At 38.5% G+C, this 21,522-nt stretch overlaps 1 protein-coding gene across 3 annotated transcripts in view; it reads right to left on the bottom strand.

The window, feature by feature from the left end:
• The window catches only part of CSMD3 (CUB and Sushi multiple domains 3), a 1,179,008-nt gene that overhangs the window by 988,667 nt on the left and 168,819 nt on the right, over positions 1 to 21,522 (bottom strand). For all 3 annotated transcript variants that reach the window (XM_048841517.2, XM_048841518.2, XM_048841519.2), the window contains exon 3: positions 2,546 to 2,658. In XM_048841517.2, coding sequence (XP_048697474.2) covers positions 2,546 to 2,658 — 113 coding nt within the window. The remainder of the gene's footprint in view (positions 1 to 2,545; positions 2,659 to 21,522) is intronic.

The raw sequence follows: 21,522 nt of genomic DNA, 5'->3' as shown, positions 1-21,522 counted from the left end.
TCTCATCTCATTCTTTTGGAAGAACACAGTAAAACACTTGAGATCAGATTCAGCAAAGCACATGTTTGTTTAACTTTCAGCTCATGCTTACAAACCTGGCTGAATCAGGGCCCATTAACTAGAGGAGTTTTAATTAGTTTGTTAAAAGAAATGGTTATATTGACACAGGGTGAAATTTTCTAAAGTTCCTACATGACTGAGGAGTTCAAGTCCCATTGAAAATTAGAGCGCTGTTTAAGCCTGGAATTGAATCTATGTGAGGAGTCTTCCAGCTGACCAGCCACATAGGGGTTCCTGTGCAACCTTGCACATTTTGGGCTTGATCTATAGCTCACTGAAGTCAATAGCAAAGCTCTCATTAATTTTAATAGTGCAGGATCAGGGCCATTGTGTACCTGAGAATGGGCCCCACACATGCAGGTTTATACAGATCCAGTGGTTCCAGTACCCCATGCACCCAAGCAGAGTGTAAATTTGAGCTCCCCAACCTCCCTGCACTCCATGCTCAGAGCCCAAATAATCTGGTTTTATGTGGATAGAGTGATTTTTTACCCTGATGAGAAATGTTTGAGGTTTTATTGTTGTTGTGATGTTGGTTTGGTTTTGTTTTGTTTTTTTCAGGATTGGATTTTTGAGAGTATTAACAAACAAACAAACTAACAAAAACCAGCCAACCAAACAGAACCCCCCCCCACACACACACACGCATTTTTAAAAATAGTATGAAACTACAGGACCTTTTATAGAAGTGCTGAAAGCACTATTTAGACCTTGAAAGTGCCTGGACTCTTTCAACATTATACCATCAAAGCAACAGAAAAAAATTACAATATATTTTCCAAATATGAAAAAAGAAATTATATATTATAGTTTGAATATTTACATTTCTAGATAATATATTGCTTGACAAAATCACCACCAAATATCTGTTACAATAGAGTAAAAATGTGTCTAATCCATCTCAAATATAATTTGTTACGCTATAGCTACAATTTCAATTCTGTAAATTACCCTTCTGTTGTATGTGAACTAGAAAATGATTGCAGAATAAACAAAGTAATTAAACAAGTTCAAAACAACCAGAAACTACAAAACAGGTCTCAAAAACATACAAATAACAGGTATTTTTTATTTCCTTGTTTAATTAACTGTGTGATTTAGGGAAAACTATTTGTGTGAATTAGTATTCGAACTGCATAGTATCGTGCAGTATTCAGGTAAACAGTTCCTAGCAGTGTCTGTGGCTGAAGACAAGCAACTTCGCTTGGCATCAGTCATAGGTGTTCTATATGCCAACATAAGTCCTCTGTGCAGAAGATGAGCCTCCAGGCATCTTCCTAATCGCTGCCTCCCCAAACTGCACCTCAACTGCTTAAACTCCCAGAGATTAAATCAGAGTGATCCACAGGAACAAAGAGGATAAAACTCAGAGATGTGACCTTCTTCAAATATTTTATAGCTATTGGTTAGCTGATAGTTGATCTCTCCCCCTCTAGTTAGGGTGTCTATGTGTCAGCACCAATAAAGAGAGACCACAAATCCCTAGAATTTATTACTCTTGAAATTCACAAGGAAATAGACCTGATTCTGTGCACAAACAGGAGTGCACAATCACTGCATTGAAATACAGAAGGTGATAGTCAAACCACCTGTCGGGCCAGAGTATTCATATGCCAAGACAACCTGAAGATGAGGTTGATTATAGAGGTCTCTTTGAACCTATGTAACAAACATAGTCCTTTGATTCAGGAAGACGACACATCAATCCATTCAAGGTGATGCCTACACTCATACTGAACCCTCAGAAGACCCCACAGGGACTCTTGATGGCAGCACTGACAGCAGCTCAGAACTTAGCCATCACCTCTCTTATATAAACAGTAAAACCAGAAACTTTGGTTCTGCTCCAGGGACCCAGCAAGCATTTAGATGCTGGAATAAACTTGTATCCTCGATTACCCTTCTTCATATACTGAAATCAGATGGGGGGAAAAATCACAGCTAGCCTCTTTTCATTGTGCATAATTGATTTCAAGTTGACCTTTTGCGGAACATGACCATACTCAATGTTTGTATGGGTGCCAGAACCTTGCCTTTAGTTACTACACATGTTCTTGTTTATAGTACACAAATAAATATTCAGCTAGGATCAGAAAATCTTTGATACTTGGTATTTTTTGGACTAACAAACTTTGAAAATACTAAAGATTACAGTCATTAAAAGTGTATGTAATACTTTTTTCCAAAATGTTAATGCCACAACTATCAGACAGTGAGACAGATTGAAAAATAATATGGGAAATCAATCAGTTTTGGGGCAAGATAAGGAATTTATTATGGAGTATTTAAAACCTTTGATTTTTATGACAGATCTTGGCATACAATTGAAAGGTTCCACTAGAAGCAAATTTTTAAACCTTTTAATAAATGTACCTGGTTCAATCCAACTAGCAAAAGTCACATTTGAGCCCTGTTATATATATAGGGATGAGGTAAAACTTTCAAATCCTGTTGTTAAGAAGAGTGTTTAATCGTGTTCTCTTACCTTCATAGTATACTTTAAACCCATGGGCGCTAACTGCAAAGTCACTTGTCAAACGCAGTGAAAACACAGACTTTGTACTAGTCACAGGTGGAGGAAGATGAAATCCTGTTAACCTAAAAATATAAGCATAAATCATGGTTAATTATCTATAAAAATGCAACTGTACTGTTTCAAACTTATTGCTCACTACAAATTTCCATCGTAAGACAGACAATCTATATAAAAGAACAGAATATACAGTTTATATTATTTGTGAAATTGGTTTTCTAAAATATCATAAGGAAGCTGTCCAACTGGCATTTATGTAGCCTGGCACGGGTGAGGTAGGTCAGCTCACGAAGATTGTACATAAAGAAAGACATTAATACTGTAGAAACTATACAAACATGCCAGATTTACACCAGCTAAGGATCTGTCCCAGTATTTTTTATATTATGTGTTTTATAGATAGTTATGTGAGATCTTATGTTAGATGGTGTTTATCCAAGGAGTTTTATGCAGCATACAGTTTTACACACAAAAAGGGAAGGGTTCACTTAAATGTGGGATGTTAGGATAATTTACGGCATGTACCTTAACCTCACAGAAGTGTTTTTCTTAAGTCTACTGTAGTGCCTATTAATTGTGGGAAGAATTGCTTAGACGGTTTTGTTTTAAATTCACAGAGAGATCCCAGAGGGTAGTGTTGAGTAATTACTCATCCACTCAAAAGGCTCTCTTGCAGGGTTTTCCAGCTGTGGTGTTTTTTGGGTTTGTTTGTTTGTTTTTGCTTGTTTGTTTTTGGTTTTTGTCACAACCGTATATACACAACAGGCAGCTGTGGAAGACAGTTTGACATTCAGTCCAGCATCTCCATTTCATCTGACTCAGGTGTTGCAGCATCTTGCTTTCCAAGTGCCTCGTTGATACTGGGATTTGTAGTAGAGTAAATTCACCAAGGTTCAAATTGCAAAGGACAAAAGTGATGTTGGCTGGCTGACGGAATTAGCTAGGGAATTTGATGGACACGATTGAGGACACATGCTCAGTATTCATCAGTGAAGTTTGCAATACTAAGGTTACAGTTGGTCCCCCAATTTCTCCAGACAGAGGTGGCTTCAGTGGCTAAAAGTATCCATTTTCATCTGTGCTTGGTGTGACAACTGTGGAATTTCTCTTTGGTATTGACTTTGCCTGTAAATCAATGTAGTTGTGGCTTCATAAAACTGTAATACTCCCTATATGGGGCTACCCTTCAGCTTCTTCCCCTGGTGCAACATTTGCAGCCTAACCACTTAATGGATGGAACAGAAGGCGCAAGTTATGCAAATACTCCATAGATTGAACTAGCTACCCATTTCTTACAAGTGCAGGTACAATTCAAATATGGAAATTGATTTCTTTTAAAATGTGTTATAATTTGTATCCTAGTTACTTGAGAGAATTCCTTCCTCTGAAATCGCTTCCACAGCAGATAAGGTCAGCCAGTATGCTCTCACCAGAATCTCTCAGGAGCTGCCTGGGAGCTGCCAGCAGGGCAATTTCTGTGGGAGGGGCAAAGGGCTCTGCTCTACAATTCGTTGACCTAACAAAGCTTGACATTACTGATCTCAAAGTTACAGTGTATAATTTTTCTGTCAACTCAGACTTTTTATCTGAAAATTGTGATAAATTAATAGTTTATTTTAAGCCTCAACTTAGAATTTCATTACTTTTGTGGTTTTATGGCTGACCCATTATTATTTTATTTTGTTTAAATATATATATTTTTTCTTTCTTTCCATTTCACTGGGGGACATTTTCCCTAATTTTTTTTCATACTGGTGTCCATCGTGTTTCTGGGAAAATGTATACATTTAATATAAAATGTAACACAGCAAACCCAAAACAAAAGGGACTCCCAACCTAATAACTAAACACACATTGCAAATGATGGGTGCTGAGAACTCTCAGCCCCAATCAGGAGTGTGCAGTGCCTCCCAGGAACAGATCCAGACCTCATTATAGGAGAACGGCACACTCAATATTTTGCTCCTATTTTTAAATTGATGTCTGTGGAGGTTCCTTTTCCTCTGACTAGACATATTTTAAATTATTTCATAACTTTTGTTCTTCAGAAAGACTAAAGAAGAAAACAGCAGATAATGTGGAGAGATGATCTTGCTGGGTCGATAAAGATGTGTTTCGGGAGCCAGTAGATTGCTGAACAGCAACACAGCTACTAAGCATTTTTCCATTACAAAAGTGAGAAAAAAGATATTTTGATATTTTTTAAGGAAAACACGTGAATTATTAATGAAGGTGTGGGTTTTGTTTCCTGGAAAAAAACAGATATGAAAAAACATCACATCATAGCATTTTCAGTTTGGTCTTGATTGAAGCAGTACAAATACCATGGTGTCTCAATAACTAATACATTTTCTGCTGCTAGTATAGAAATTCAGTCACACACTTACTCATAAAATGTGAAATATGTAGAGTTTAATCATTATCAGTAATTCCATTCTTATAAGCGGGAGCTTGAAATTGATGGAAAATCTAGAATGCTAACGGTCAGGGTTTGAAGGTACTAACCATTCTTCTCTATTTTTCACAAGTTGTACTGTGTAATAAGTATAGGTAGGATATCAGTAATGTGATTTCTCTTTTTTTTTAACCTTAAGGCATTACTCCATGAGTTCTACAAAGTGTACCAATTATACTGATGTTGAGAGCTATCTACTCTAGATACTATAGTTAATTTTGTAATGTTCTCTGGTGACTAGCTACTCTGTATTCTGAAGGGCATTTAATTAGAGATGTCTTGATTGCTGCTTCATCTGTGACTGTAATTTGGTAAAGAATCAATTCAATTTTCCCCCAAGGGACACTTTCTCTTTAATCTTCTGCCTGGGCTGGATCCATAGTTAAAACAGCTCAAAAATAGGAAGGGAACACACACTAATTTTGGTCATGATAGGACTAACAGTCATGTGATGAGGGAGTGTTGCTTATGGTTGGGCATTTGACCATTCCAAAAATAATTGGTTGATTGACCATTCAGACAGGTCCAATATTGTCATAAGACAAAAATGGTAAAATAGGTTAAGGCACTAATTTATTATAACCATAACAACAGTAACAAAAAATAATACGACTTTATATGGAAAGGCTTTGCCTTAGATAGATATTTATACCTAATTATAAAAAAACAAGTTACTTTACTGCGTTATTTTAACTTAGAAAAATGCAAAAAACAATTACATGAAGTTTAAAAAAAGAACTGAATAATTATTACTTTTTTTAGCAATGTTAGGTTTTTATTTTAATGTGAATGTTATTCAAGATTGAAGAGTTACAAAAGACAAGAAATTAAACAGAAATAAAAGAAACATATATAAAAGAAAAAAGTAATTTTAAATGCATTTATGCTAAGTAGGCAACAGAGCTACTCTATAAGCATCTTGCTTTTCATTATCTTTTTGGAGATATCTTTTGGATGGGTATATATATATATAAATATGTGTGTGTGGAAGGGAAGTTTTGTTGAGAGGAAAGGACTGGGGGTTTATTTACATGGGTATTTAATGTAGGTTGTTTGCTTTGCTGATGATGACAGAGGTGCTGGGAGGCTTTGTGGGTGATGACAGAGGCTTAATTTTTCTGTTTGTGCTGAGAGAAGAGGTTTAGTGACTATGAATTCTCTTCTCCCTCCCGCATTGTCTTGTGAGTTAAGTTCTGGGTTTTTTTGGTCTAGTCAGTTTAAATTGTAAACTCCCTGGGGAAGGGACCATATATTTTAGCTTGTTTAATCTTCTTTGTTAACTGTTGCCTGCATTGATGCAACTAAAAATACACATACATAAAATGTTTGTTCTAGAAAGACTACAGCTAATCAAAATGCTCAACTTTTAACGATTTCACCGTTCACCTCCCACCCACCCACCCCCGCCCCCAGAAGGGGTATTAGCATGTAGTAGAGTAGAATGTAAGTAGCTTGCTGAGAGATGGTACCATGATGCAGTCAGAAAGGTAGGCTACCACCTACCTCAGAGTATTCTTTCTGGACTATCTGATAATAAATGACCATGGTAAAATAATAGTTGGTCAACTGACATTATTTGACTGGTCAATTGACTGGCTTGCCAAGACTAGTGTTGCCTCACATTATAGTGACTGCACTCAGCAAGAGGAAGGGACCAGAAAAAAAAAGAAAAAAATCCTCAAAGGAGTTTAGGTCTCCAAGCAGATCCATAACCAGCCAAACAAATGTATGTGTTCGCATGCGCACCCACATTCTGCAGTGGGTGGAAGCTGGCTAAAGGCTTATCTCCGGTTTTCCCACACCCCACTCACATGAATGCTGTCACTTAGGCATGACCAGGTTGGAGAATCTATAGTGATGTAAAAAAAAAATATATGGAAGATTTAGAGCATTCTTCTCAGCATATTTTAAATAAAGCAAAGTGTAAACATTCCTAGTAAGTGCCTGTAATGTAAATGTGTTTGTCCAAATGGTATTGGCTTCCTTCTTTGTTTACAAGAGTGTATTTTCATTCAAATAAGAAAACAAATTAATAGATTGTCCAGTGTCTCACTCCTTCTGTGTGGGAACAAATACACCAGTTACAATGAGTTTGTCACAAAGTTTAAGATATTTGTGTCTCATGCCCTTGTTTTAATACTGCAGCAGAATGGTATTAGTAGATCAACAAAGTCAGGTTTTGGGGTGTATAATTCCATACATAGTTTTATAAGACATATATGCATAAAAGTGACATCTAAAATGGAAAGTCCAGGTGTTTAAATATTGCATGGCACTATCACCTTTTTCTTCCTCTGACAATACTGGTTTAGGGTCAGATCCTGTCACCCTTACTGAAGTTGACTAGAATCTTACGCCTCAAATAGTCCCATTGAAATGCAGCTGCCTGAGAAGAATGGTGCTACTCAGCATAAGTAAGGTGGCATTGTCTAGCCTTTAAAACATAGGGGATTCGATTATGAAGTTATTTACCTAATACTCACCTTGCAAATGTGTTCATTTCCAGCTAACAGTATGCTCTAATAATTCTTCAGCTATGAACACAACAGGCTTGAAGTGTAATCTGAAAAATGTCTTCTAGATCAGACTTACTCTTTACATAATCAGCTCTTAATATGTGTTCTATTTATTCCTTTTTAAATGGACTTAGAACCTAACAGAAGTAGTGTGCATGATTACACCAAAAACATGAATAGAAACCAATAAGTTCATGTTAATTTATAATTTATTCACATGCATAAGACAGTAAATACATGCCTAATCAATAAGTGCCACACTCTTACAAACTATACTTACCAACTTATAAAACTAGATAACCCAAGCCAGTACTCCTTATGAAAATAATTCCTTACTTTGAAATTAAATGGCACATACAATTGGAGTCTCCTGTTTCTACAGACAGTGATTTCAGTCACATGTTTATAATGTCCAGCAAATAAAGGTTGTAGTAGTTCATAATTAGGACATTTGTCCTATTATAACTTTATGAGGAGTACATGTACATATACATGTTTATATGGGCAGTAACCAATAAGGCTTGCATTACATCCCCAATGCATTTCAGGCTAAGTAATTTAGGTATGATGATGGTGAGCATTGTGGCACCTATCTTTTAGGTGTCTAGAAAAACATTGGGATTCTCAAAGTCTGAGTTCAGCACCTCGGCTCCCTTTATAATTAATGGGGAGAGATAGGTGCCTCAGAATGGGGTTAACAAAACCAGCATGCTAAGTGGCTCCTTGCCTAAGCTAGTCAATGCGGTGTGTGTTAAACCAGCCCTTTTTTCAGAGACAGTCCCCTAAATCAGGGGTGCAGAGAGGCACTTCCTTCCGCTTGGAATTCTCAGCTGCAAACCCTCCGCTGCATTAGGCACCTATGCTGTTTTGGCAAGAGGTTGGGGCTGAGGGTGCGTGGAAGACAACCTCCCTCAACTTTTAGCCTAGTAGTTAGGTACTTACCTGTGATATGGGAGATCCCAATTCAAGTCCCTCCTCCACCTGAGGGAGAAAAGGAATTTAAACAGGGATCTGCCATCTCTCAGGTAAGTGCCCTGACTACTAGGCTGTACAATATTGTGATGGGGAACTCCATCAGTCTCTGCCTTTGAAGCTCTTCCACTTTGGATAAATCATTTTAAAAGGCCATCGGACTAGAAAAAGAGCAAGTATGAAAATGACTGTATAGCCTGCTGGTTAGAGCACTTAGCTGAGGCGGGAGCCCCAAGATCCAGTCCCCGTGCTGCAATGATTCTGTATTTATCCACAGCAGATCAGCTTCAGCAGGAGAGACTGAAGGAGCCCCACCTCAGAATAGCCCGTGGTTAGGGCACTTACCTCAGAGGTGGCAGAACCCTGTTGAAATGCCTTCTCTCCCTTTCGGTGGAGGGGGGACTTGAACTGGTGGTCTACCATATCTGAGGTGAGTACCTCAAGCACTGGACTAAAAAACATATGAGGGGCTGCTGCTCTTGGCCATTTTGTGCAAGCTCACCTACAGGGCATCAATCTGGTAGACAGTGTCTGAGCACATCTACTGGATCAGGCCCCACAGGTGAGTTTGGCAGAGGAATGCCTATCTCTCTGTGACTTGGGCATCCAGACGTCTGGTGTGGGGCTGCAGTGCATGTTCAGATGCAGAAACATAGGTACCTAGGAAACTTTTACTGTACAAATTTAAGCACTGAATGAATGTAGGTGCCCACAGAGTTCAGTGGCTAAGCACCTAATTCCTTTTGTGACTCCTGCGCCTTAGGTAGTTATTGGTCCTGGCTGATTAAGTAATTTTACTTCCACCCTTCTTCCTTTTATCACCACCCTTATGCAATAGCTGATCAGAAATGTGCTGCCTGTTTCTTCTCATTGTTTAATTGGCATTCTAGGGTTTGAAATTATATGGGATATCACGTTCTTTCTCTCTCTCCCTTTTTTCTTTCTTTGAAGTTACATAGTAACTTCATGAGGGTTTCCGATTAATAAACATGCAATTACATGTTCTTAACAAAAAGAAAAGGAGTACTTGTGGCACCTTAGAGACTAACCAATTTATTTGAGCATGAGCTTTCGTGAGCTACAGCTCACTTCATCAGATGTTTACCGTGGAAACAGTTTCCACGGTAAACATCTGATGAAGTGAGCTGTAGCTCACGAAAGCTCATGCTCAAATAAATTGGTTAGTCTCTAAGGTGCCACAAGTACTCCTTTTCTTTTTGCGAATACAGACTAACAAGGCTGTTCCTCTGAAACATGTTCTTAACAGATCACTTAGTAACAGTATTTGGCATAGCCAAGAAGTAATTACTATATTCTGTAATACGCACACTGCTTTGAATAACAAAAGTAACCAACTGATGTGAAACTTTCTTTGAATGTTAGTTATCTAAACAACTTTCTGATTATTATTTGTATTGTGTTACAAAGGCCTCAGTTAGGATCACAGCCCCATTGTACTAGGTACTGTACAAAACCATAGACAGACACAGACCCTACCTGAAAGAGCTTACTCTTTCATTGAAAACAACGCATAACAAGCAAGTGTAACAATCAACAAGGAGAAAACAGAGAGGAGTCAGGTTAGCAAACAGTATTAAGAGCTCACAGTTATACAGGCTTGGTGGTTCCAATTTTTTAAAAAATCTGAAAACAAAACAAAAAATACAACAGCTATCTCCACCTGTTCCATCCCCAGCCAACATTAGTTAACATGTCAGAAGTGAGTCTTGAGGTGGGATATTTACGCAAAATAATAATTTATCTCCCAAAGTCAATATCCACTATGTATTAAATATAGTGAAAAACCCCATATTCACAGTTTTTTCTGAGCCCATGCTTATCAAAATTAGTTTCATATCTCACATTCTATTTGTATCAAAGAAGGTTTTACTGTAGTTTCAACCCTTTGTGATTTCATTTTTCTGAAGCATTCTGGCTGCTGTTGCTTGATAAGGCCTTGCTACTTTTTCAGATGATGATGGATAATGGTATAAGGAAATGGTTAGAGCGCCAGTGTTCAAACCTTGTAAGTACATGTAGAGGTGCAGCAAGCAGGAATACTGGCTCCTGTAGCAAGAAACCATAGCAGTCAAGAGCCAGTGTTCACAAAAGGCTGAAACCAGTAATGAGAAAAAATGAAGCACGTTCATTTCTGCTTCAGGTCTAGAGTATCATCATACTTTCATTTGCAGCCATCCTCTGCCCTCTGTAGGAATCACTGGATCAAGGAAGATTGAGTTCGGTACATTTGAGAGATTTCTGTAACAGTAAAAGTTTGTAAAAGTGTAGGTTGGCATTTACATGCTTAGTGGAACAGATGTGCACATCTCTACCCACTGATGTCTTATCAGCATTGCTGACCTCCTGCATCTATCTGAATTGCGTGTATTGTGCAGTTGCCTATTGGACATTTGGACCTCTTTCTGTAAAATAGTTAACACACAACATAAAATTAAGTCTGGACACTCAAGCACTGAGAGAGAGAGAACTGGGACTAAACTGAAACCTGGGCACAGCTTACACGTGTTCTGATATTTTATCATACAGAGTAAAAAGTTGACAGTCCTTCCAGAGAAAATCATTTGCCTAAAGATATACCAAAGATGCAATCTTGTACCTTGTGGAATTAAGAGATTTGTATAATGAGAAGATACAATTTCACTTCAGGCACTATTTGGATACAAAACTATGAGGCCTCAGGAAACACAATTTCAATAGAACCAGGAGCTTGTGTTTTTGTGATACCACACTTTCATTTACCTGGACCAGTATGAGGGGGAAAAGTTACACTTAGTCATTTACATTATGAATGTCCCTTTGTTGCTCCCCCACATCCACAGAGAGCTAGGGATGGGTAACACTGCACTGAAAACAAGCATGCCACTTAAAAAATGTATTTCCCCCTAGGTTTTACACAACTACTGAGCAAAACAGGTGGATTTACCATGACAACAAAATGCACCTTGTGACTCATAGAGCATGTATGCTATGGGACAATTTCCTTACATAATGGCTAGCAGCTGCTTTGGTAGCCTGCCATATACCATTCATACTTTGCAATTGGAGTCTACTGTTCATCTGCCTATTACAAAAGGGTAGGTAAACAAGTTTTTCTACAGTAGTAATTTCCTGTACCACAGTGTGTAATCATAAATAAAACCATAAAAACAGCAGGGTGGCCTAATGATCTCTTTGCTGAAAATCTGACAAGTCTATTGTTCACCCCACTTATTTACCTGCTTTCTTTATTATGAGGAGAACCTTTGGAAAATAAAGCAGCATTTAAGTGTAGTTAGGTCAAAAAGAAGCTTCTTTGTTTCCGGGGAAACTCAGGATTTTAGATGCTATAGATGTTTTTGCCACTCTGGGGATATCACTAGTTTAATTGATCAGGGAAGTACAGAAGTGGAGGGGACCAATTTTAGTTCCTCATTTGCTGTATTTGTCAGCCAGACATGGGTCTTTACAGGGGAGGGTGGGGAAAGAAGGGGAGAGACTGGAAGACTCTTCCCTGCAATGCTCAAAAGGAAAGCAAACTCTGGGTTACTAGGTGATTCCAAGAAGACATATTACTCCTAATGGGCCTGGTCCTGCATGGTACTCAGCACCTTAGCTTTTGGAGCTGAGAGCACCAAGCACTAACTCTGAGCAAATATCTGATTTTTCAGTTTGCTGACAATTCCAAAAAAGTCAGGGGAAAATAAATTGTTTCAGACAAAATGCTTCATTTGACGCAGCACAAAAAGTTTCATTTTTGAGCTTTAAAACATAAAATAAAATTGAAGTTAATTTCTAAAGAAAAAGATGGTGTTATTAAAAATACTCAAAATGTTTCATTTCAAAAATGTTGAAATGAAATGTTTCCATTTAAAATGTTTCTTTTTCTTTTGACAGAAACAAATCAATAAAATCGACACATATTCTCTAAATGTTTCAGGTGACCTGACTCTGCATTTTCAGTGACAAAAATTTTCAGACAAATTTCACCCAACTCCCCTCAGCACCTTCCAAAAAGCATTTGGGCCTAATCAGAGCAACACTATTACTGTTACTCCAATTCTGACCACATATTCAGTGCTGTACAGTCCCTTCATGTTCCTCACCTCCACCTACAATGAACTAGAGCTCTATAGGCTAACTAGGTGCTTACTATCCAAGGTTCTGATCCCCCCGCATACAACCCCATCACAGTCAATGGGGCCTTTCTCAGGTGCAAGTGTCTGTCAGCCTGGGCCTACTTGTAGGATTTGGGCCTAAAATAGGATCTAGGATACAGATATCTTTAAAAATAACCTACACAATGATGTTTTATAACCAATTAATAAACAAAAACTTTCCATTTGCCTCTCCCTTCCCCCAAAAACTCTGGCCAGCATGTCACAGAACCTGAGGGAGAAATGAAACAAAACACTTCTATTGGTGTCCTTGGAATCTGCCGCTTATCACACTAAAACTAAAACCAGAATTCAAAAGAGAGGTGAGAGTCATTCTCTTTTCTCCTGAACAGATTGAAGTAGTTGAAGCCTCAGTGGGAAGCAACCAACTTCTTATGAAATACCTTTGATACACACAAAATACAACCGCAGGATGGAATCTAAATGAAAAACAAAACAGGCAGCTAAGGAACTCAGAATAGAAAATCAATCCCCAAATTCCAAAGGGAATTTTCTACCATAAGACCATGAAGCACATCAGCTATGACCTGGCAGTGCATCAACTGTGAAATACACTCAGAGAAATAGATTACAAATTCTATGAAATTGTATGTAACAAAAATTAAGAAGGATTGGTCCATTCTGCAGAGGCCCCTGCTCATAAATGAACTGATATGGTTCCAATCCCTGGGGATAGGCTGGATTAGAGGAACCATCACAAAACACCTTCACATCCTGGACACTGTGAGAACCAGCTGGCTTTGGTCTCCCTGTGTGTTGCTGTGCAGTGGGGATATGAGTGTAGGACAGTGCACTGGTGAAAGGACAGAGCCATTGTCCGTTTCCTGGCTATGTTTGGGTTACAGGCATGCAGAAGCTGCTCCAATCCTAAACTGGGGAAGGGTTATGGAGCAGCTCCTTGATATAAGGAGGATTCCTTGACCCCATCTTTCCCTGGGTGTTCAGGCTGTGCACTGTGTGATACAGGGTAAGTCCTTTCAAGAACTGTATAGCTGCCACACTTCCTGTACACTGTAGATGCTGGTTTTGGTTTCCTGGGATGTTTCCTGCTAGGGCAGAAACAAGGAAGCCCACGACAGGGCAGTTGCAGTCTGCAGCAATGTAGAGTAGTAGGCAGTTTTATTATTTCATTGCTGTACCTAGTTCTTGTTCATAATAAAGAGTTTATCTTGCTACCAGTCCGCTCATCAGTAATTTACTACATAGTGGGTCAAATTGGGATTTACTGATTAATACTTTTTGTGTGTTTATAGGTGCTCTCAAATATTTTTTCTCACTATTAAGTAAAATATATTAAGAATTTTCAATAAAAAAATCATCCTCAGGAAATCTATAGCAGTGATTGTTTTGCTTTGCATCAGTAATTCAAAATTATTGCACTATTATTTTTTCTTTGAAGGTACAGTTGCAGAAAGACCTCATACAGGAAGGAAAATGCACTGATTGTGACTGTTCTTCTTATGTGTTAATATCCTTCTGTGTACACCGAAGAGTCAGGAACACACACAAACCACAGTAGAGTAGCTGGCCTCTGGCTGCTTTTCTATCTGGGAACAGGAGACTCAAAAGCTAAAAACAGTGGTCCAAGAGCAATAAAATTCTCATTTTTTATTATGTGTGCTCTGCTTGAAATGGCAGGTGACTCTGGATTATTGGATCTGAAGATTCACCAAGAATGGTTTTCTAAAAGGTGCTATAGATATGGGAATAAACATCTAATTGCATGTCAAGTAAACATCCAGCTACAAAACTGGACTCTAAACTCATTAGCCCTTAAGGAAAGATGCACTTCTAACTGCAGGATCAAATTAGAGCAATCTCTTCAAAAGTCCAAAGCTAAAATGATGGGAAACAGTCTGATTTGTCATTGCAAAATGCTACTAGATAAATTGTTGACATTAGATTACAATGATGTAAATAAGATGACAGTATTATCTTGCTGCCCTCAGGCTGCTGGTAATTGTTCACTCAGAAGAAGACTAAAAGAGCTAGGAAAGCGTTTGGTATTTTTACTAAATGTATGATCCTTTTAAAACTTATTTTGATATTAATACAGAGCTCTCTGCCAGCCTTGTACAATTTTTTTTTATTATGCATTCCATTTATAGATTTTTAAAAGAAAACAGTCTTCACTGGGGACATTTTTTACTAGGGGACTGGACAATGCACTAGGGGGCTGACCTAAAGATAGCTGAAGTCAGTGTGAATCTTTCCATTGACCTCAGTGGGGCTTCAATAATGTTATAGAAAATGTGGGACAGGGAAAAATTCTGTGCTATAGGGGAAAATGCTGCACTATCTGGAAAGGTGGTGGAGTAAATGGTCTCTACCTGTTGGTTTATTGTACCTTGTGTCTTAAAAATGAAAAACAAAACTATGTGAAAGTCCAACCAAGTTAAGTTTTAACTTGATTTCAAAAGAGCGGTTATTTGGCATTGAACAGAGTCTTGAAAATGGTAAGCATAACAAAACAAAGGCCATTAACCAAATGAAGGAATCTGAAATGATTGCATTTCTAGTGATCAACAAAAGCAATAAAATAATCCCCACAGATCCCTTCAAATGTAGTTACACTCCCAAAAAAGTCAATAGTATGGTATTCCACATTTATTCTCTTTCCCTGAATTTACATATTTGATCTCATCAGTGTACAAACAAAATGTTTTACCTGTGACTGCAAGCCCTATAAGGTCATAAGAATGGCTATACTGGGTCAGATCAAAGATCCATCTAGCCCACATCCAACAGTGGCCAATGGCAGGTGCCCCAGAGGGAATGAACAGAACAGATAATCATGAAGTGATCCATCCCCTGTCGCCCATTCCCAGCTTCTGGCAAAAAGAGGCTAGTGACACCATCCCTGCCCATCCAGGCTAATTGCCATTGATGGATCTATCTCCATGAATCTATCTAGTTCTTTTTTTAACCCTGTTACAGTCTTGGTCTTCACAACATCCTCTGGCAAGGAGTTCCACAGCTTGACTGTGCACTGTACGAAGAAATACTTTCTTTTGTTTGTTTTAAACCTGCTGCCTATTAAATTAATTTGGTGACCCCTTGTTCTTGTATTATGAGAAGGCATAAATAACAACTTCCTTATTTACTTTCTCCACACCAGTCATGATTTTATAGACCTCTAGCATATCCCACATTAATCGTCTCTTTTCCAACCTGAAATGTCCCAATATTATTAATCTTTCTTCATATGGAAGCTGTTCTATACCCCTAATAATTTTTGTTGCCCTTTTCTGAATCTTTACCAATTCCAATATATTTTTTTGAGATGGGGCAATCACATCTGCATGCAGTATTCAAGTCAGCGTAGGTTGTCAGCTAATACTTGCCACCCAATTGATTGAAATGAAGGAATTCCTCAACAGTTTTGCCTAAATCTAATGATTTTCCATCTTCTGATATCTACACAATATTTACTTTTGCTTAGCATGGTTCCCTGACATCTACAGGAATGTGGCATTTTCTTCTTCTGACTACTGAAATGTCAGACAGGAAATGGGGTTATTTAATAGGGTACAAATTTTAAAAGGTGAAGTTTGATCCAGTTTGCCATCCTAGCATTTTGCTGCCAAGGCAAAATTATACATTTCCACAATCATACACATGTGGTTGTCCCTCTCTATTGACAGTGCAAAACCAGCATCTCCCTTCACCTTCTATTCAGTTATATGGCTTTTTCTCACCCATGTCCTATATTTCAGCATGCATATACATAGTACATGTACTGTAATTCTGCAGTTCCAGGAGCACAACTGGATAAAAGCATAGAAGCAGAAGCTAATCTTAAATAATGACCTTTAAAAAACAAAATTATATGCAAAAAGGTATCACAAAGAAACATCTCTGAAAAAATATGATTAAAAGTCGTGTTCCACTAATCTTTACAAAAAGAAAATCACCTATGCTGTATATGCACTTTACAAACACCTGTTCTGTTTTTGTTTTTAGCCACAAAGAGATTAGGAAGCATCTTTAAAAACTAAGACAGTCCTGAAATTCTGTAGTACTATTAGAATCCCTACCTTTACACAAAAACACATATAGTTTCATCTAGATAGGACTAAAACAAAACAGTGGATCCAACACTTCCTCCCGCTCCTTGAACTTTGGAAAGTCCAAATCTAAACACCATAAGTTGTGAGCTCTCTCAGTAAAAGGACCAAACCAAAGCACACAGTCTAACCACAGCCAAATTTTGGTCAAGTTCAGAGACTGGTGCTCAGACCCAATTGTAAATTCAACATCCTGCAGTTTGTAGCCAACAGTTACTTTTGTTCTTGGAACTGGGGTAAATGCCACCAGAGAAAGTGATGCATTTGTTCCTGTCCTCTTTTTATATGCTCCCACTAAACCAGAGTTGGATTAATCTTACCTACAAAGAAGATGGGAAATGATCAGGACAGCTACTGAGGGGAGACAGTAGGGATGCCCGAAGAGGACTATCGCCTAAACGTTTTGCCTTTCAAAGCTTTCCAGGTGATGTGTTGGAAGAAAAAAAAAGTATCCTCCAGTACATCTAAAATACTATGAGCTCTATAGGCTAACTATACTATGCAGCAGTCAGATTCTGAATTTCTCCAGTGATCTGTAGTCACTTTCTATTTCTCTAGCTACATATTGATATGGTCCCAATTACCATAGTATTTGAGCATCTCATAAACTTTAATGTGTTTATTCTCACAACACACACGTGAAGTAGAAAAATGATTTTGCCCATTTAACTGAGGTGGAATTGAGGCACAGAGAGGCAAAAGATGTAGTTTTATAGCAGAAACTGAATGTAGTTCTTTGAAGTTTAAGTGAATACTCTAACCACTAGCGCATCCTCTATCTTTCCTGGCCCCTGAATTTGGATCAGGCCATCTGTAGCCAAGTAGACGTGTGAGAACAATTCAGAGAATGTTAATGGATTCCCAAGAACAAAAGATCACATCCGATGAAGTGAGCTGTAGCTCATGAAAGCTTATACTCAAATAAATTTGTGAGTCTCTAAGGTGCCACAAGTACTCCTTTTCTTTTTGAGGATACAGACTAACACGGCTGCTACTCTGAAAACTATCTCTCTAGTCCACCAATAAACTGGTCTTCTGGCTAAAGAGTCTTTCCCATTAAAGTTCTAAAAAATTACTGGAGTCAATCTGTGAGGACAGATCAATGGAATAAGTCTTCCACCATGAGCGTAGCTGAAATGGGCTTTATCTTCTGTCTAAATCAGGTGATGGTGACAAGGGAGCAGTTTATCAGAGCATTATTTTTTTACAATACTTACAAGTATGCTAGGAGCTCTATAGTACGAGTACAAAACATGTTCCCTGACACCAGGAGCGTACAGTGTAGATTTAGTTTCGATTCCCTGAGTGGGATTGACAAGAAGAATGAAGAAGAGATTGAATGTGCTGCTTTGGGTTCTGGTAAGCCTCTGTAGATATCCTGTATGTTCCTTATAAATTCCTTTCAAACACTACACAATGCTATTTCTAAAGGAACAATACCAGTGAGGTTCATTTTCTACCTGCCCTTGACACCATCAATATAAAGCTACCACTTACATTTGATCTTTGTATTTTGGAGTCTGAGCTTTTTGCAGTCTTGTACTCTATACTTAGAATAAGACGGCAACAACCAAGAAAACAAAATGCATGCCAACTGTTCCAATAAATTCTACATTCAAAATATGTCAGGTTTAAAAGAAGGAAACACATGAATGCTTATATTGGCAATAAAGTCTCCACTAACCTTTGTGTGTGAACTCTTACAGACAGAACAAATCATTCATCCCTCACAGTTATATCTATTCTAAGATATAATGTGGGAACAGCTATAAGAACATATTCGACAAGGAAAAAGCAATCTCTAAAAACCTCAAGCAAAGTCCTAAAACACTTTTTAGTTTTTCCTGCCACTATCCTCTATAATGACACAATATATATTTTCTCTACAATACTTATACAAAATCAAAGAACCAACTGCTCTATTATATAAAGCTAAACAGTTTTATTTGTAGTGACATTCTATTCACACTTTCATACTACAAGACCAAAGGGACCTGCAATGAAACTTAAAGGCGTTAAATTAAAGCTGATGAGATGGACTACTGTTTCAGACAATGCACAGTTAGCCTGTTGAACTTATTCTCACAATAGGCGAGAACTTTGGAGGATTCTAAAAAGGATTGGATATTTATATGGCTATTTATATGAGTATCCAGAGTTGCAATGGTCAGGATTCAAAAAATAACTAAGAGTTTTGGAAAGCATATCAACTCATGATTCAGAGCATAAGCCAACCTCTAACTAATGGAAATTAAGAAGAAGCATCTCTGTGGGCAGTTTATTCCATAACTTCCTTATGCCTTACTTTCTTTTTCTTGCACCTTTCTTTGAAGCAACTGGTCTGGCTGATGTTTTAGATAGAAAAAAGAAAAGGAGTACTTGTGGCACCTTAGAGACTAACAAATTTATCTGAGCATAAGCTTTCGTGAGCTACAGCTCATTTCATCGGATGCATTCAGTGAAAAATACAGGGGGGGGGGATTTATATACACAGAGAACATGGAACAAAGGGTGTTACCATACACACTGTAATGAGAGTGATCAGGTAAGGTGAGCTATTGCCAGCAGGAGAGCGGGGGGGGGGGGGGAAAACCTTTTGTAGTGATAATCAAGGTGGGCCATTTCCAGCAGTTGACAAGAACATCTGAGGAACAGTGCCGGGGGGTGCAGGGCAACGGGCTTTGTTGCAAGGATAGGTTCCTGAGTTAGTGGTTCTGTTGTGTGGTCTGTGGTTACTGGTGAGTATTTGCTTCAGGTTGGGGAGCTGTCTGTAAGCAAGGACTGGCCTGTCTCCCAAGATCTGTGAGAGTGATGGGTTGTCCTTCAGGATAGGTTGTAGATCCTTGATGATGCATTGGAGAGGTTTTAGTTGGGGGCTGAAGATGATGGCTAGTGGCGATCTGTTATTTTCTTTGTTGGGCCTGTCCTGCAGTAGGCAAAAAAGCCCATTGCCAACTGTGTCCACATATCTATTCAGGGGACACCATCATAGGGCCTAATCACATCAGCCACACTATCAGAGGCTCGTTCACCTGCACATCTACCAATGTGATATATGCCATCATGTGCCAGCAATGCCCCTCTGCCATGTACATTGGCCAAACTGGACAGTCTCTACGTAAAAGGATAAATGGACACAAATCAGATGTCAAGAATTATAACATTCAAAAACCAGTCGGAGAACACTTCAATCTCTTTGGTCACTCGATTACTGACCTAAAAGTGGCAATTCTTCAACAAAAAAACTTCAAAAACAGACTCCAACGACAGACTGCTGAATTGGAATTAATTTACAAACTGGATATAATTAACTTAGGCTTGAATAAAGACTGGGACTGGATGGGTCATTACAGAAAGTAAAACTATTTCCCCATGTTTATTCCCCCTCCCCCGCCACTGTTCCTCACACATTCTTGTCAACTGCTGGAAATGGCCCACCTTGATTATCACTACAAAAGGTTTCCCCCCCCCCCCCCGCTCTCCTGCTGGTAATAGCTCACCTTACCTGATCACTTTTCTTACAGTGTGTATAGTAACACCCTTTGTTTCATGTTCTCTGTGTACATAAATCTCCCCACTGTATTTTCCACTGAATGCATCCGATGAAGTGAGCTGTAATTCTTGAAAGCTTATGCTTAAATAAATTTGTTAGTCTCTAAGGTGCCACAAGTACTCCTTTTCTTTTTGTTGTAGATAGGATACTGCAATAGGTTTAAGTACTGATCTTATCCAATATGGCAATTCTTATGCAAAGGAATTCCTTCTCTTTGGAAGTGAGGTATAATATATCAATTTCCATCAATTTATTTCTAACGTTTTTATAGTTTGAGAAACAAAGTAGAAACGCAGAATCTCAAGTAAATATAAATAAGATCAACCCCTTTTTAAAAACCATGCTGTGAAAAAGGTTTAGCTGGCACATGATGGGCATTAGGCATGTATTCCTACAAATACTCATTTGAGAAAAAAATCGGTGTGCTAGCTCCAAATTTTGAAAAGTTGCCATTGACGGTTCTCAGCATCTGAATGTTGATATTATGAGACACATTTGAAAATAACCCGAGCTATTTTCAACAGCTAGACAGGAAAACAAACAAATTGTGAAAAAAGCTGCTTCTGCACCACCATGAGAGATATTATTTGAAACCCAAACACAGAGGACATACCATTTGTCCCCTCAATATACCATTCTATTTCCATAACAGTAGACAACTCAGTCTGAATCTTATCAATGCTGAGCATTTTCCTGTATGTGAAGATTTGAAAAGGGTTTGATCTTTCAGTGTAAAGTTCCAGCATGGACCCGAGCACCCTTGCGAAGTCCCATTGACTTCTTATGCTAGGGTTTCCTGTTGCAGATTTTCACTGAGGAAATTAATTACATTCTTTTCTGGTGCATCTGGGGTCAGGGAGGAAATGGGAAATGAAAATCCCATGAAAAACAAACTGAGTCTAAACACAAACATCTAAAATAATCAGACCTACGACCTACATTTATAACATATCTGACTAATTGTCTTATACGAAGTTAGGAATGCAATTAGTCTTAATCTTTGGTCTATGCCAAGGGTTTCAAACTCAAATGACCATGAGGGCCACATGAGGACTAGTACATTGGCCTGAGGGCCACATCACTGACACCCCCCACCTGCCGCCCCAGCCCCGCTCCCACTCCACTCCTTCCATGAGACCCTGCCCCTGCCCCGCCTCTTCCCACCCCTTCCTTGCTCCCATTCCAACCCCT

Source organism: Caretta caretta, chromosome 2 (assembly GCF_965140235.1).
Source record: "Caretta caretta isolate rCarCar2 chromosome 2, rCarCar1.hap1, whole genome shotgun sequence".
NCBI classification, from domain to species: domain Eukaryota; kingdom Metazoa; phylum Chordata; order Testudines; family Cheloniidae; genus Caretta; species Caretta caretta.
This window is presented reverse-complemented; position numbering and strand designations above follow the sequence as displayed.